General features: G+C 50.7%; 1 protein-coding gene across 2 annotated transcripts in view; it reads right to left on the reverse strand.

The window, feature by feature from the left end:
• Positions 1–14,813, reverse strand: part of UXS1 (UDP-glucuronate decarboxylase 1) — a 52,935-nt gene extending 38,122 nt beyond the window's left edge. The window contains exons 1-3 of one of the 2 annotated variants that reach the window (XM_065927310.1): positions 14,640–14,813; positions 1,585–1,612; positions 356–419 (exon numbers count right to left, since the gene is read on the reverse strand). In XM_065927310.1, the coding sequence (XP_065783382.1) occupies positions 356–419; positions 1,585–1,612; positions 14,640–14,733 (186 nt within the window). In that variant the 5' untranslated portion in view covers positions 14,734–14,813. The remainder of the gene's footprint in view (positions 1–355; positions 420–1,584; positions 1,613–14,639) is intronic. The other variant, XM_065927311.1, reaches the window with a different exon arrangement.
• Between the last annotated feature and the right edge of the window lie 472 nt (positions 14,814–15,285).

Here is a 15,285-nt window from a genome sequence, read left to right on the forward strand (position 1 = left end):
CCGCCGTGTTTCCATCTACACCAGCTCAGGTGGGCTGAGGCGGACCCCTGTCTCCATCCAGGTAAAGATCCTCACTGCCCCTTCTCTTCGGAAGCCTGGGAAGGCTCCCCTGAAAAGTCACATTAAAGCGTGAACCCATCTTGCCTGTGGGCCAGAATTTAACATGTCACACCATTATAAACGGGCAAAGCTGACACAGAGGTGCATCCACAGCCTCACAGATAGCAAATCTCCTCTTAAATAAGGTAGTGGATCGCGGTTGGCATGATGTGGCCACAATAAGGTACCAGCACAGACAAAGGCACTAAGTGGAGAGACAGCAGACAGGTGGGAACAAAACAGAGAGGAGACTCACCTCTTCAATCCTGCTCTCAATTCTCAGCTCCCCGTTTTCCTGGATGGACCTGTTGAGTAGAACACTGCAAGACTGAGATAGACTGAAAGGCTCTGTGACCACGAGGTCTACTTCTGAACAAATCACCCCAACATGCAGCACCAGTGCAGGCCACTGCCTCCTCCGAAGCAATCAGCCCAGTCCCACCCCCTGAGGGGAGGCCAGGGGACCAGACAACTGCGGGGTGGATCTCCAGGGATCACAACCACCTCCGGGGTGTTTCTGCTAAACTAAGATCGCATCACTTTCCCGTGATGCCCAATGTGCGATTCTAAATCAGAGGCAGGAAGTGTGTCTACAGGAGTACAAGTTCCTGCTGGGCTGTCCTGGGATTTAAGGCAAACTGGAATTTTTCCAACTGAAAAGACTGAGCTCCTTTAATGGGACCTGAGCAGCCCTCCAGCCACACACAGAGGCCTCTGTTGGCAGACACACACCAGCCAAGGGGGAGGAGTCGGTTCCCGCAGCCCCACCCGCCCTGCAAACCCCACTGGGCAAGCGGAGCGGGTGGGGCAGAGCTCCCCACCCCACAGCCCTGTGGCCCCCACTGTCACCACAATGTGACTGCTGTTCTCTACCGTCACACAAGAAGTACGAAGTGGAGAGGGCTGTTCTTTAAATGTGAAATCGTACTCACGGCACCAAATCTGGTTTTACAGTGAACGCCTATTACTTTGGCTGATCTTTTTTAAGAAGCAACAGTTGAGACAGGATTCGACTCTGTTGAGCAGCACAAATGATGCCCACCCAGAGTGGAAGGTCCTCGGGCCTCCCCTCCCCTGTGACGGAAGGTGGTCTCAGCATCCACTGGTCTGCTCCTGGGGTGGTGGGCAGTCTCGGTTTCCCTAATAGGCTTAGGAAAGGCACCCCAGTACTCGCTCTAACTACCCAGAAATGCCATTTACATCTCAGGAGCCTGAAAGCCAGGAAGGCGGGTGCAGACAACACCAAGCAGGCACCACTGCTGCCCAGAGACCCCTCTTCTCATCTGGGCTGACCTGGGGCAGCCTGAACACTAGCTGCATCCTCCGGAGCATCCAGGAAAGAGATGCACACGGGTGTGTGAGCAGTGAGGAGCTCAGTTCCACTTTTACACTGTCCTCAAATTGGCCTGTGCTGCCAAGGTATGCGTGTAACTGGTGTGTCATTTCAGCCCAAAAGTAACAGCCAAGTTATTAAAAATCAATTACCTCATGTTAACCAAGTTGCCCCAAACAGCTGTAAGAGAAAGAAAAAGGAAAAGTCAATATTTAAGTTTGCAACATTCAAGGACTCCAACTAATACAACATTAATTTTTAACCTATATCTTAAAGCACAGTAAGAAAACTATAGCTCACGAAGACAGTAAAATGCACACTTTTAAAATAATAAGCCCTACTAAATTTAAGTGGGAAGATGATACTATATATCTCCTAATTTAGAGCAACATTTTGGGACCTTGAGTGCAATGGTGCACATGCCTTTTTTTTTTTTTTTTTTTAAGGTTCTTTTCGGGGGTGGGGGCAGGGGGTATCTGGACCATTTTTAAAGTCTTTATTGAAATTTGAATGTTATATTGCTTCTGCTTTGTTTTTTTGGCCACAAGGCATGTGGGATCCTAGCTCCCTGACAGGAATCGAACCCACGCCCCCTGCATTGGAAGGCAAAGTCCCAACCACTGGTCCACCAGGGAAGTCCCGGGGCAGGCGTTGTGATACCAGGATGTCCAGCCTTCGGGGATGAGCCAGTCACAGAAATCAAAGAACCACGTGAACAAAAGAGATGCCAGGGCTCAGTCCCACCGCTTCCATCAAACGGCAATGAGACCCAGAGAAACTACAGGCAACCTGACTCTGTGGTCGGCCCTCACTCATCTCCCCTACATCAGCTTCCCCTGTGGGGCTACCTCCTGGGTGACAGACACTTGAATAAATGTGAACCACTTATAATTATTTCACCAGGGGTGACCACCAACACAGAAGACCATGACACCCACTTGAAGCTCCCGATCAGAGAGTTACTTCACAAAGAAACCTTCACAGAGAATAGTGTGACTGATGCTCTGTCCACATCCCAAAGCGGGCCCCACGTGGCCGCTCCCCCAATACCTCTCACCTTCAGGGACCAGGTGCCCCTAGGTGCCGCCAGGTGCTGGGAGAGACAGAGAGCAAACACACACACCCTGGAGTCCAGGGTTGGCGAGTCTGTGAGCTTGAGGTGGGGGATGAGCGGGGTGGCGAGGTGAGGGGTGACCCCAGACACGTTCTCACTGCATCCTCAGGTACACAGCACAGCTAACAAGTGTTCACTGGATAACTCTCAGGGTCCAAAATCACACCCCCAGATTACACCCCCCAGAGGAAATTCCCATTGTTAACAAAGGGGTGTTGAAAGCATAAAAGCACAGCACTTGTCAAACAGAAGAAACTATGATAGTAAAAGATAAGCAATAAATAACTAAAAAGTGGCAAGAAATGGGAGAATTTTAAAATAGAGCTGAACTATTCACTATTTGGGCTTCCCTGGTCGCTCAGATCTGGTAAAAACCCACCTGCAGTGCGGGAGACCTGGGTTTGATCCCTGAGTAAGGAAGATTTCCCCGGAAGAGGGCACGGCAACCCATTCCAGTATATTCTTGCCTGGAATATTCAATGGACAGAGAAGCCTACAGCCCATGGTGTCACAAAGAGTCAGACATGATTGAGCGACTGAGCACACAGCATATATTCACTATTCACTAAAAATATATATATATATATTTTTTTTTTATACTTTTGGACCATGTGACCTTACTTTTGAGTATTATCCTCAGGAAATAATTATACACACAAGAAAGCTATCTTCACAAACGACTGCCTTATTTATAATTTAAAAAATGGTATAAATCAAAGTATCTCACAATTGGAGAACTATCATATAAAGTACGATATCAGCTCATCTCAGTTCATTCACTCGGTCATGTACAACTCTTGTGACCTCATGACTGCAGCACGCCAGGCTTCCCTGTCCACCACCAACTCCCGGAGCTTGCTCAGACTCAAGTCCATTGAGTCAGTGATGCCATCCAACCATCTCATTCTCTGTTGTTCCCCTTTTCCTCCCACCTTCAACCTTTCCTAGCATCAAGGTCTTTTCAAATAAGTCAGTTCTTCACATCAGGTGGCCAAAGTATTGGAACTTCAGCTTCAGCATCAGTCCTTCTAAAGAATATCCAGGACTGATTTCATTTAGGACAGTCTGGTTGGATCTCCTTGCAGTCCAAGGGACTCTCAAAGAGTCCTCTCCAGCACGACAGTTCAAAAGCATCAACTCTTCGGCACTCAGCTTTCTTTATAGTCCAACTCTCATATTCATACATGACTACTGGAAAAACCACACCTTTGACTAGACAGACCTTTGCTGGCAAAGTAACGTCTCTGCTTTTTAATATGCCATCTAGGTTGGTTTTCCATGGAGCATTTTCTAATTTCATGGCTGCAGTCACCATCTGCAATGATTTTAGAACCCAAAAAATAAAGTCTGTCACTGTTTTCATTGTTTCCCCATCTATTTGCCATGAAGTGATGGGACCAAATGTCATGATCTTAAGTTTTCTGAATGTGGAGTTTTAAGCCAACTTTTTCATTCTTTTCTTTCACTTTAATCAAGAGGCTCTTTAGTTCTTCTTTGCTTTCTGCCATAAGGGTGGTGTCATTTGCATATCGAGGTTATTGATATTTCTCCCAGCAATCTTGATTCCAGCTTGTGCTTTATCCAGTCCAGCATTTCACATGATGTACTCTGCATATAAGTTAAATAAGCACAGTGACAACATACAGCCTTGATGTACTCCTTTTTCTATTTGGAACCAGTCTGTTGTTCTAAGTCCAGTTCTAACTGTTGCTTTTTGACCTATACACAGATTTCTCAGGAGGCAGTTAAGGTGGTCTGGTATTCCCATCTCTTTCAGAATTTTCCACAGTTTGTGGTGATCCACACAGTCAAAGGCTTTGGCATAGTCAATAAAGCAGAAGTACATGCTCTTCTGGAACTCTCTTGCTTTTTTGATGATCCAAGGGATGTTGGCAATTTGATCTCTGGTTCCTCTGCCTTTTCTAAATCCAGCTTGAACATCTGGAAATTCACAGTTCACATACTGTTAAGGTCTGGCTTGGAGGATTTTGAGCATTACTTTGTTAGCGTGTGAGATGAGTGCAATTGTGCGGTAGTTTGAACATCCTTTGGCATCGCCTTTCTTTGGGACTGGAATGAAAGCTGATCTTTTCCAGTCCTGTGGCCACTGACGATTTTTCCAAAGTTGCTGGCATATTAAGTGCAGCACTTTCACAGCATCATCTTTTAGGATTTAAAATAATTCAACTGGAATTCCATCACCTCCACTAGCTTTATTCATGGTGATGCTTCCTAAGGCCCACTTGACTTTGCATTCCAGGATGTCTGGCTCTAGGTGAGTGATGACACCATTGTGGTTATCTGGGTCATGAAGATCTTTTTTGTATAGTTCTTCTGTGTATTCTTGCCACCTCTTCTTAATATCTTCTGCTTCTGTTAGGTCCATACCACTCTGTCCTTTATTGTGCTCATCTTTGCATGAAATGTTCCCTTAGTATTTCAGAATGAAATGAAGAGTACGGAATGAAGCAGGGCAAAGGCTAATAGAGTTTTGCCAAGAGAATGCACTGGTCATAGCAAACACCCTATTCCAATAACACAAGACAAGACTCTACACATGGACATCACAAGATGGTCAATACTGAAATCAGATTGATTATATTCTTTGTAGCCAAAGATGGAGAAGCTCTATAATGTCAGCAAAAACAAGACCAGGAGCTGACTGTGGCTCAGATCATGAACTCCTTATTGCCAAATTGAACCTGAAATCGAAGAAAGTAGGGAAAATCACTAGACCATTCAGGTATGATCTAAATCAAATCCCTTATGATTATACAGTGGAAGTGACTAATAGATTCAAGGCGTTAGATCTGATAGACAGAGTGCCTGAACAACTATGGACAGAGGTTCCATGACCCTGTACAGGAGGCAGTGATTAAGACCATCACCAAGAAAAAGAAACGCAAAAAGGCGAAATGGTTGTCTGAGGAGACCTCAGAAATAGCTGGGAATATGATATAGCCATTCATTTAATGAAATCATAAAGTCATTAAGTATGACTATAACTATTATCAAAAAGATAAGAGATAACAAGTGTTGGCAAGGATATAGAGAAAAGGGAACCCTAGCTCACTCACCATGGATGGGAATACAAAGTGGTGTACTATGGAAAATAGTATGGAGGTTCCTCAAAAAATTAAATACAGGACTACCATATGACCCAGTAATTCCAATTCTGGGCATTTATCCAAAGGCAATGAAAACACTAATTCAAAAGGATACATGCACCTCCATGCTCTTAGCAGCACTATACAACAGCCAGGACATGGAAGCAACCTAAGTGTTCAAGAAATAAGGGTGGATAAAGGAGATGTGGTGAATATATGCAATGGAATAGGTTTCAGCTGTAACAAGAAGGAAATCCTGACAACTGCAGTAACATGGATGGATTTTCAGGACACTGTGCTAAGTGAAGTAAGTCAGGGAAAGACAAATGTACGATCTCACTTATGTGCGTGCATACTAAGTTGCATGGTCGTGTGCAACTCTTTGCAACCCCGTGGACTGTGGCCTGCCAGGCTCCTCTGTTCCTGGGATTCTCCAGGCAATCATATTGGAGAGGGCTGCCATGCCCTCCTCCAGGGGGTCTCACTTACATGCAGAATCTAAAGACAAACAACAAAAACCCAAGCTGACAGATACAGAGAACAGACTACCAGTTGCCAGAGGTGGAGGTGGGTGAAGTGGGTGAACGCAGTTAAAATAAATCCTAGGAACTGACACACACACACTACTGTATTCAAAACAGAAAACTACTAAGGATTTTAGTGCACAGCACAGGGAAGTCTACTCAATACTTTGTAACGACCTGTAATGGGAAGAGAAGGTCAGGGCAGACCTGCTCGCAGAGCCTCTGGAAGTGGACCCTCCAGCCCCGCTGAGTCCCAGCCATCACCCCAGATAATACCATAAAGAGAACAGACTCTTCACACTCCCACCCCACAGAGCCGTGAGCATGGTAAACCACTGCCGGTCCGTCCCACCAGGTCCTGAGGTCATCACTTACGCAGCACAACCACCAGAACCAGAGCACGGACGGGAACCCGGCCTTTAATTCCCTGTCGACCCTGGATCTGGGCTACACTCCTCGCAGGGCCCAGCGCCCACGTCGCAGGCCCAGGGTGCCCACCTGGGCAGAACACCTGGCTCCAGACTGAAGTTCTGGGGGACCCTGCACCCCAACCCCGCAGGCTGCCTGCCTTGTGTGATCAAAGCATTGGACACACCCAGGACAGTGGTGCCCGGGTCACCCCGTGAGCCCCGACAGCCCCAGCCAGAGAAGCAGACACCTGCCCGCCCTGGATAAACTCCACGGTGGCGCGAAGCACCATCAATGTAACAAGAGAAGCATCGGAAAAGCTGTTTAAACAGAGCGGAAGGTTCAAATGGAAGATACTCTTCTGTAAAATTCTGCAAATACGAAATGAGGTTATCAGAGGAGGGAGCCTCCCCCTCAGCTCCCCTGAAAGAATCAGGCGCTCAAGTTCAGACAGCATCCCACACAGGAGAGCGGGGAGCCTTCCTGCTCCTCGACCTGGAGAGAGCTGGCCCCAAACCCCACACCTGTGCCTAGCGGACCAGGGCTGCGTTCACCTGTGTGGTTACACAAGAGGAAGCTGCCCAGGTGAGAAGGTGACCTGGGGAGCCCAGCAGGCTGCCAGCTGGCATCCTTCACAGGCCACATGTGGGGGCACTGTCTGTGGGACCCTGTGCCAGCCCTGCACTATCCCCGCCTCCAGGCTGGCCTCTGGGATGAGCCCCAGAACAGGCTCCCCAGTTCTCTGCTCTGTAGCCCCAGCAGTCCCCACTGGCAGGCCCAAGCTCCGGCGATAAAACACCTGTGAGTGACTCACAGACTTTCCTAAGAAAACCACACTAACATTCCCATGGGAAAATTTTTTTTGCCCCAAGATGTTCCCCATTTTTTTTAAAAAAACAAAATGGTTAAAAATGCAAGAAGCCGTGGGCTTTGTAGATGACATTTGTTCCTTTAAAAAGACTTCACGTGTAAAAATGTCACTAAGAGAGATGGGAAACCCAGAAGGGAAACCTCCTAGAAGCCATTTCTGCTGTCACATGAGACACACGTTTAAAATGCCGAGTGGGTATAGCTGCTCAGAGAAGGAGCTGGGAACACAAGGAAGAACTTTCTGGGCTCCGGCATTACTGCAGTTCCCACAGTTCGCAGCGAGAGAGCTCGAAGGACGGTCCCTTGAGGTCTGCTGAGGAGCCGAGGGCTTCTGTCCATCTAGGTAGGGGACTGCCTCGCTTGCAAAGTACAGGGTGACCAATGAAACCCCCCAACTGGCCAGTTAGCAAAGAAACCCTAAACCCAACGGTCACTTTGAGGAATCCCACTGGACACCTGGACCAGTTTCTTAAGAACCATGTGGGAAAATAGGAAAACTGTGCTAAGGTCTATTTCCACTCCCAGAACACAGCTGACTCCCGGAGTATGGGTTGTCCACACTACCAACCAGCCCTCCAGCCCTTTGGACACTAACGACCTGCCCTGGGCGCAGACCCCATAGGCGAGGGGCCCAGGCCCACAGGACACCCCACTTCAGATGCCTGCTCCCAGGCCCAGGGCCACCTGTGCTTCTGACTAACCAACCACTTCTAAGTCAGGGCACCCACAACCCCCTTCTTGGGTTTGAGAGTTTGCTAGAAAGGACTCAGAGAAACAGCTTCCTTACAACGACCAGTTCATCGTTAAGGCTACAGCTCAGGAACAGAAGGTCTTGGAGGGAACCCGAGCCTCACCTACTGGGAAGCCATCAGATCTCATTGTTGAGGAGTTTCTTTTATTTTCCACAAAGCTCCACCTCCAGCTCCAACCCCTTCCTGGAGGTGGGTGGGTAAGGCTGACAGTGAGCTGCTTCCATCCCAGGCCAACCTAGGGACCACACTGAGTCACCCCCTAGGCAAAAATTCAGAGTGATCATAAGGGGCTTCTTAAGAACAACAGAAGATGCCCCTACAGCTTGGGAAACCCTGAGGGTTCTGGGAGCTCTGTGCCACGAAGGGATCGAGACCACAGACATTTTTCCTCTGTTCCACCCAAGGCGTGAGAAAACAGTTACGATTCACTTCACAGAGGCCAGCTAACACCCCCACTAGATGAAGAGTTCTTAAAAAACGAGGGGAAAGGTGACCCAAACTTCAACAGAAAAGTGGGCACAAACAGAACAGTTTTCAGAAAAAGAGGTGTTAACAGCCCTTTAACACTTTGCAAAGATGCTCAACATCACTCGTATGAAGAAAGAGGCCCCTTGAAGCAGGAGGGACCATTTCTGCCTGGTATGCCATCCACAAGCTCTGATGGTGTGTGTGGTGGGGCGGGGGGGGGAACAGCTGTTCTAGGACATGGCTGGGGGACAGCAGGCACAAACTTGCTCACTGCGGTGGTTATTTCTAAGAGCAGGGAATCTGAAATAAGAAAGTGTCCTGCACAGGAGGTGGTCATGGAGAGCTCAGGGCACACACACACGAGTTACAGACAGCAAAGCTGCACTCATACACTGATGCCAGAGCTTTCCAGGAAATACAATGCAAGGGAAAAAGAGAACAAAATGGTCCAGGTGGTTCGATACCTTCCGGGAATGATGAATAGCATGTGCTTGTACACACGCAGATGAATGCCTGCATTTGCAAAGAGAAACCTAAGATGCAAAAAAACGGACTAGTAACAATGGGAAAGAGGGTGGGGGCCAGCAATTGCAGCAAGACACGTCTGCACAGACCTGTTCATTCAGTTTGACTTTTGAACCATGTAACTTGCTTATACATTTTAACAATTGGAAAGAAAAAAGCAAATCCTAAAATAAATGGAACACAAACAAACAAACAAAAAGGAACATGACTTGTATCAGGCACCGAAAAACACATCTCACAGAGTTTTTCCACACAGTAACAGCACACCCTGAGCGAGACAGAGTCTAAGGACAAAAGGAATGACAGAGGAATTCTGAATTTTCTTGGTACTGGTAACGATGCAGTAATTCTGAAACTGTTTTGCCTGGTGGTACGCATCAAATGAGTTTGGACTGATGTCAGAAACAAGATTTTCACTGTGGGAAGAAGGAACTAGCAAGATGGGAAGGAGGAGGAAGAAGCTTGTCATAACTTAAATTGGGGGTAGCAGCATAAACTCATGGTGGGAAAAAATCTGGCTCCATCCACTAATGGCACCTCAGCCAGTGCAGAGACCCTGAGTTCCAGTCCACACTCTCCACTGAAAGGAAGCAGGCACCTTAGAGGAGTGGCTGACTGCAGGTCTGGGCACAGAAAACACAGATGAGCGCGGAGCATCTGGAGATCAGGGACGTGCTCAAAGATTGGGAGAATCTTTGAGACCTCAGTAATTTAAAAAAGAACAAGAGCAGTGTAAACTGATGGTGTCCTCAAAACACTTCCTTCCACAACCTAATTCCTAGAACCTGGGGATCTGATTTTGAAGAAGAGTCTTAGCAGGTGTAATGAAGCATCTTGAGACCAAAAGATAACCCTAAATTATCCTGTTGGGCCCTCCATCCCCCGACTAGTGTCCTTATAAGAGACAGGGGAGACAGACAGGCAAAAGGGAAGGAGCCCTGGGACCAGCACAGAAGAGTGAAGCGCCTGCAGCCTGTGGAGGGTGAGGAATGAGCCTGCCTGGCACACCTGGACATGGGGCATCTGCCAGCCGCAGCCCTGCCCAGTCCCATCTCTGCAGAGGGTAGGATGGAGGGTCTGCAGCAGGCGAGCCCCTGTCAGCTGGGGAGATGACGAGGGTACCACTCAGCCCCACAGCTCTCCCGCGGGGCCCTTGAGATGTCCAGGCAAGCTGGCACTGCCCCTCGGGGATGCTGAGTGATCCACCAGCAAGGGAGGCAGCTGAGGGTCTGGGGCAGTCAGTGGCCCTACACTCACCTACGATCCGCTCAAATGGAGCAGATGGCCCAGGGTCCCTCCCAGGAAAAAGGAACCCCCCAAAGGGAAAAGACCCTCCATGGGAAGAAAAGGGAGCAAAGGACCACCAAGCAGAAAACTCTGAAACAAAAACCACATGCTTTAGTTTTTGAAATTAAGAGGAAAAAAAAAACAAGTCTCGAGTAAAAACTAATAGCAAAAACAAATGTTTTACATAACTGGAAGAGTTCAGTTATAAAGATGACAAAGTTCCCGAAAACTTGAGCAAAAGTCTAAAATGACAGTCGTGAAGAAACAAAATGGATGAGACCTGGCAACCCCACACCTGTGGAAGAATGTTTCAGGGAGGGGGGAGGCCAAAGGGCAGTTCCAAGTTTTCAGAACTGCAAAGCAAGGACCCTGGTGGCCGGGACTTGGAGGTGCCTGGCACATGTCACCAGCACCTGTGGACTGGCAGGTGCCCTGGGCTTCGCCCCCGCCGCCGCCCACCCCCCGCCCCAGCATAGAGGCCTCACTCTGGGAGGGGCTCTGCACGTGAGCACCGCAGTCCTGAAGGAGGCCAGTGATCCACCGCAGGGATACTGTTCACAAGGACACACTCTGGGCACATGGGCCACGAGAGGCCACCGGAGTGAGGAGCGACCAAGCCCAAGCCGAGCTGTGTGGCGGGAGGATGGCACCGGAGCAGAAGGAGCACCTAGGACCTCCCAGGAGAAATCAAGTCGCAGGGAGAGAGCAGGGTGCCGGCTAGAGCCTGGACCCAGGAGGGATGGAGACTTGCCTGAGAGGCTTTGAGGGGCCTTTTCTAGAATTCTGCACCACCCGCCTATCACTTAAATGTGAAGACAGAGAAGGCATGGCTAACACCTGCCAATCCTCCTCCCTGACATCAGGTGAGGGAAGTCAGGGGACAGGTGATCTCCAGGCCAACAGAGTCGGACAGCTGAGGCCAGGGGCCTCTCCTCGGGGACATCTTGGGGGAGATGACATGGGTGACAAGCGCTGGAGTCCAGTGAGTTAAGAGAGCAGAGTCATCAGCTCCAGGAAGGATAAAAGGTGATGGACGTACAACCTGGCGCATGTGGGTTACATTTAGTCTGTAATGCCAAATGCTGCACTCGGTCCTTCAGTCGTGTCTGACTCTTTGCGAACCTGTGGATGTAGCCCGCCAGCCTCCTCTGTCCACAGGATTCTCCAGGCAAGAATACTGGAGTGGGCTGTTATTTCCTCCTCCAACATTTAGTCACACGTGTAAACACGAAATGCTGACCTCCTCAAGATCACACTAAATCTATGTGGCGGTGAGCATGGGTGTGGGGAAAGTAAAGAGAATAGTCACCTTCCAAAGGGGAAAGTCACGAGGTATACAACAGTATCTACAAACGAAAAACTAGGAAACATAGGATGCTATGGCACAAACACCAAGATCATCAGTTCAGAGAAGAGAAGCACCCGCCCCTGGGCAGGAAAGAGATGCCCAGGGACACCAAGCAACCAGGCAAAGGCAATCTGACTTTTTAAACTGTACTCATGTCAAAAACACTACAAGTAATTCCAGCTGAGTCTCTGTCTATGGATTCCCCTAGCAGGTTGTATGACTCTCAGACAATCAGGCCTCTGAGCTCCTCCAACCAGTGACCAGCGCTGACCTGAGGGCTACAAGAACTGGAACCCCATAGGAGAAAACACGTGCAGGCAAAGAACCCAGGGCAGCACAAGCTGGCCGTGCTCAGGCCCTGGGCCCTGGACCAAAGAGTTATGTGCCAGGAGGGAGGAGGATGGGCCCACACGGGCTCAAGAGACAGAGGAAGATGGGAGAGAGCCTGAGAGGACATGGGAAAGCCTTTCCAGAAGGAGCTGTGTGTCATCTGGGAGCAGGGACAGTTTTCTCAAACAAGGAGACAAGATTATTATATTAACAAGGAGAGCCAAGACTAGAAATCACCGCTCTTGGACACTGTCAGGAATCGCCAACTCACTTTTCCTATAAAGCATCTTGGAGTTACCATCCCATGCCCATTACTGACACTGCCTGCACACCTATCTTAAACCTCACAGCTAAATTCACCCACACAGTAAGCTGGCACAAGGCCCGCCTGCCCCAGTCCATCAGCCTGGGCAGCCTCATCACCACTTCATGTTTACGCTCTAACCACACCCCCTCTTCTCTGCATTCCTAGAACACGCCCTGCTCCGGATGCCACAGGGTGTTCCACTCTTTGCGACCCCATGGACTGAAGCCTGCCAGGCTCCTCTGTCCATGGGATTCTCCAGGCAAGAATATTGGAGTGGGTTGCCATGGCCTCCTCCAGGAAATCTTCCTGACCCAGGGATGGAAGCCAAGTCTCCAGCACCGACAGGTGGGTTCTTTACCACTAGAGCCACCTCGGAAGCCCATTAACTCCCACACATGCCTCACTTCTCAGCCTAAGCCTCACTTCCGTGGGAAAACATGCTGGTTGCCCCTGTCAGGAGCCCTCATGCATTCCTTTGCTTCCTTCCTACTAGTTTGTAATTTCACCCACATTTAGGTGAGAATCTAATTCATGGCCAACTCACCATCTAAGCCAGTGGTTCTCAAGTGGGGGGTCCCCAGAATACACCAACAGCATGTGAGGTGAAACTATTAGCTGGACCACAGCCCAGGCCTACTGAATCAGAAGCTTGAGATGGGAGGCAACCGCCTCTGTTTGGAAAGCCCTCCAGGTCATTCCGATGCACATAGCAGGTTGAGAACCACTGCCCAGGCGTTCTGCACACCTTGGGGATCCCTGGGACCCAGCACAGGGACAAAGACAAGGGCTTGGCAGACAAAAAGTAAGGACACAGGAGGTTTTCCTGATCTGCAGAATGGTGAATGACATTCCACGACCTCTGACCTGCAGAAGCCTCAGAATCAACATGCAGCCTGCCGGCAGACCTGAGTTCCAGTCCCAGGTCCCCAGCCCTCCTGGGCTCAAATTCTTGGTCTTCGTAGCTTCTCACCTGTGTGATCACTTGCCTAATTTCTCTTGGTCTTAACAGACTCACCTCTAGAAAGGGAATAATGATAGGAGCTATTTCCTAGGACTGCTGAGACACTTAAATGAGACAAGGAAACAGACTCACCACACACGGGGAAACTGGCAGCAAGTTTGAACCCTGTTACTGTAGCCCTAACAGTAATTACACAACTTGAAGCAGTCTTCCCCCTGGGGTCTCCGCTTCCTGATTCAAGACTGGCATACACTTCAGAAGCCATCTCCCTCCTCGGCAAACTACCTGCATCTAACAGCCCCCAGCTGGGCTGCAGACAGGCCAGGTCTCAATGACTGCGCATCTGCCTAGAGCTCAACTGAAGCCACGTCCGGAGGCCCCCTCAACTTGGGAGTCAGACCTCGGTAACTCAACCGGTGAGCAGGTGTTTCGTCTCAGCCTCGTGGCTAGGATTCAAACGAGATCACACTTGGTCCAATTTTGGTACTTGGGGAAATATTAATAGCATCAAGAAAAACACATTCCCATCCAATAGGTTTTTTTTTTTTTAAAGGGACGGTTTCCCCTTCTAAGACACAGGGTGTACCACCTGCCAGCAAAGTGTCCCCTTCTGCTCTGTCCCGCAGCCTCCGGGAATGATGACAGGGGAACCACACAAAATGGAGCGGCGCCGAGACCCGCCCCCCCCCCTCCCCGCGGTGCGCCTCGGCTCTGAGTCGACCCGCACCCTCAGAACACAGGCGCGGGGAACCCCTGGCGCGTGCGGACACCTGGACTCGGGGACCCCCCTCTTGGCGCCAGCACCCCTGGAGTGGACAACTGGGCGCGGGGAACCCCTGGGCGCCAGGACCCCCCAGGTGCAGACACCTGGGGGCAAAGACACCCCCCCACCGGGCGTACAGACACTTGGGCGCCAGGACCCCGGGGCGTTAGACCCGTGGGCGCCAGGACCCCGGGGTTCGGCCGCGGGCCGGCGGAGTCAGGCGACACTGGGCTCCCAGCAGCCAAACGCTCAGTAATTGTCCTGGGAGCAGACAGCCCTCGCAGCCCCGCATCCCGCCCGGCGGCGCCGCACGCTCGGAAGCCGTGGACCGCAGCCCGGTGTGCGGCGGAGCCGAGGGCCGAGGGTCCGCGGTTCGGCTGGCGGCCACGCGCGGAGCGGGAGGGAGCAGGCCGCGGGCGGGAATGAATGGCCGAAGCACTCACAGGCCACGTAGGCGAGCAGCGCGATGCCCAGCAGCAGCTTCATCCTCCTGCGGCTGACGGCGGACGCTAGGCGAAGAAGCGGCTGGCTCAGCATCCCGGGCCGCGCGCTGCGGCCGCCCGACTCCGAGCGCGGCGGCGGGGGCGGCCCGGAGGCCCCGCCCCGCCCCGCGCGCGCTTCCTGCCGGCGGGGTCCGCGCGCATGCTCCGCGTTCGCCCCGCCCCACCCCGCAGGCGCAGTGCGGCGGCCCAAGCGGGCGGCGCGTGCGCATGCGCGAGCTAAAGCGTGGAAGCCGCGGTGGGCGGTGCGCCTCAGACCTGGGTACCAGCGCACCCCGCGGCCGCCGGGCTGGTTTGTTCTATATTTAGGCAGGTGTTTGGAGTTCTTTACCCGCTCACTCTGAAAATTACCTCTTCTCCCGGCTTCTTTAGCTGAAACAGCGGCAACGATTAGTCCCTTACATATCACTGATGTCCAGATTCCGTGCGTTTCCCTCTCTGATCGGCTAGGACATCATTCTTTTAAAAATAAGGCGTTTATTATTATTATTTTAAAAAGTACTGCTAGTGATGTAGAGTGAGGATAGACTAGGAAGGATAGGACCGCGCTGTCTGCCTGCAGCAAAACGGATGCCTCGTTGCAGGAGAG

This window comes from Muntiacus reevesi, chromosome 3 (genome assembly GCF_963930625.1).
Source record: "Muntiacus reevesi chromosome 3, mMunRee1.1, whole genome shotgun sequence".
Taxonomy (NCBI): Eukaryota; Metazoa; Chordata; class Mammalia; order Artiodactyla; family Cervidae; genus Muntiacus; species Muntiacus reevesi.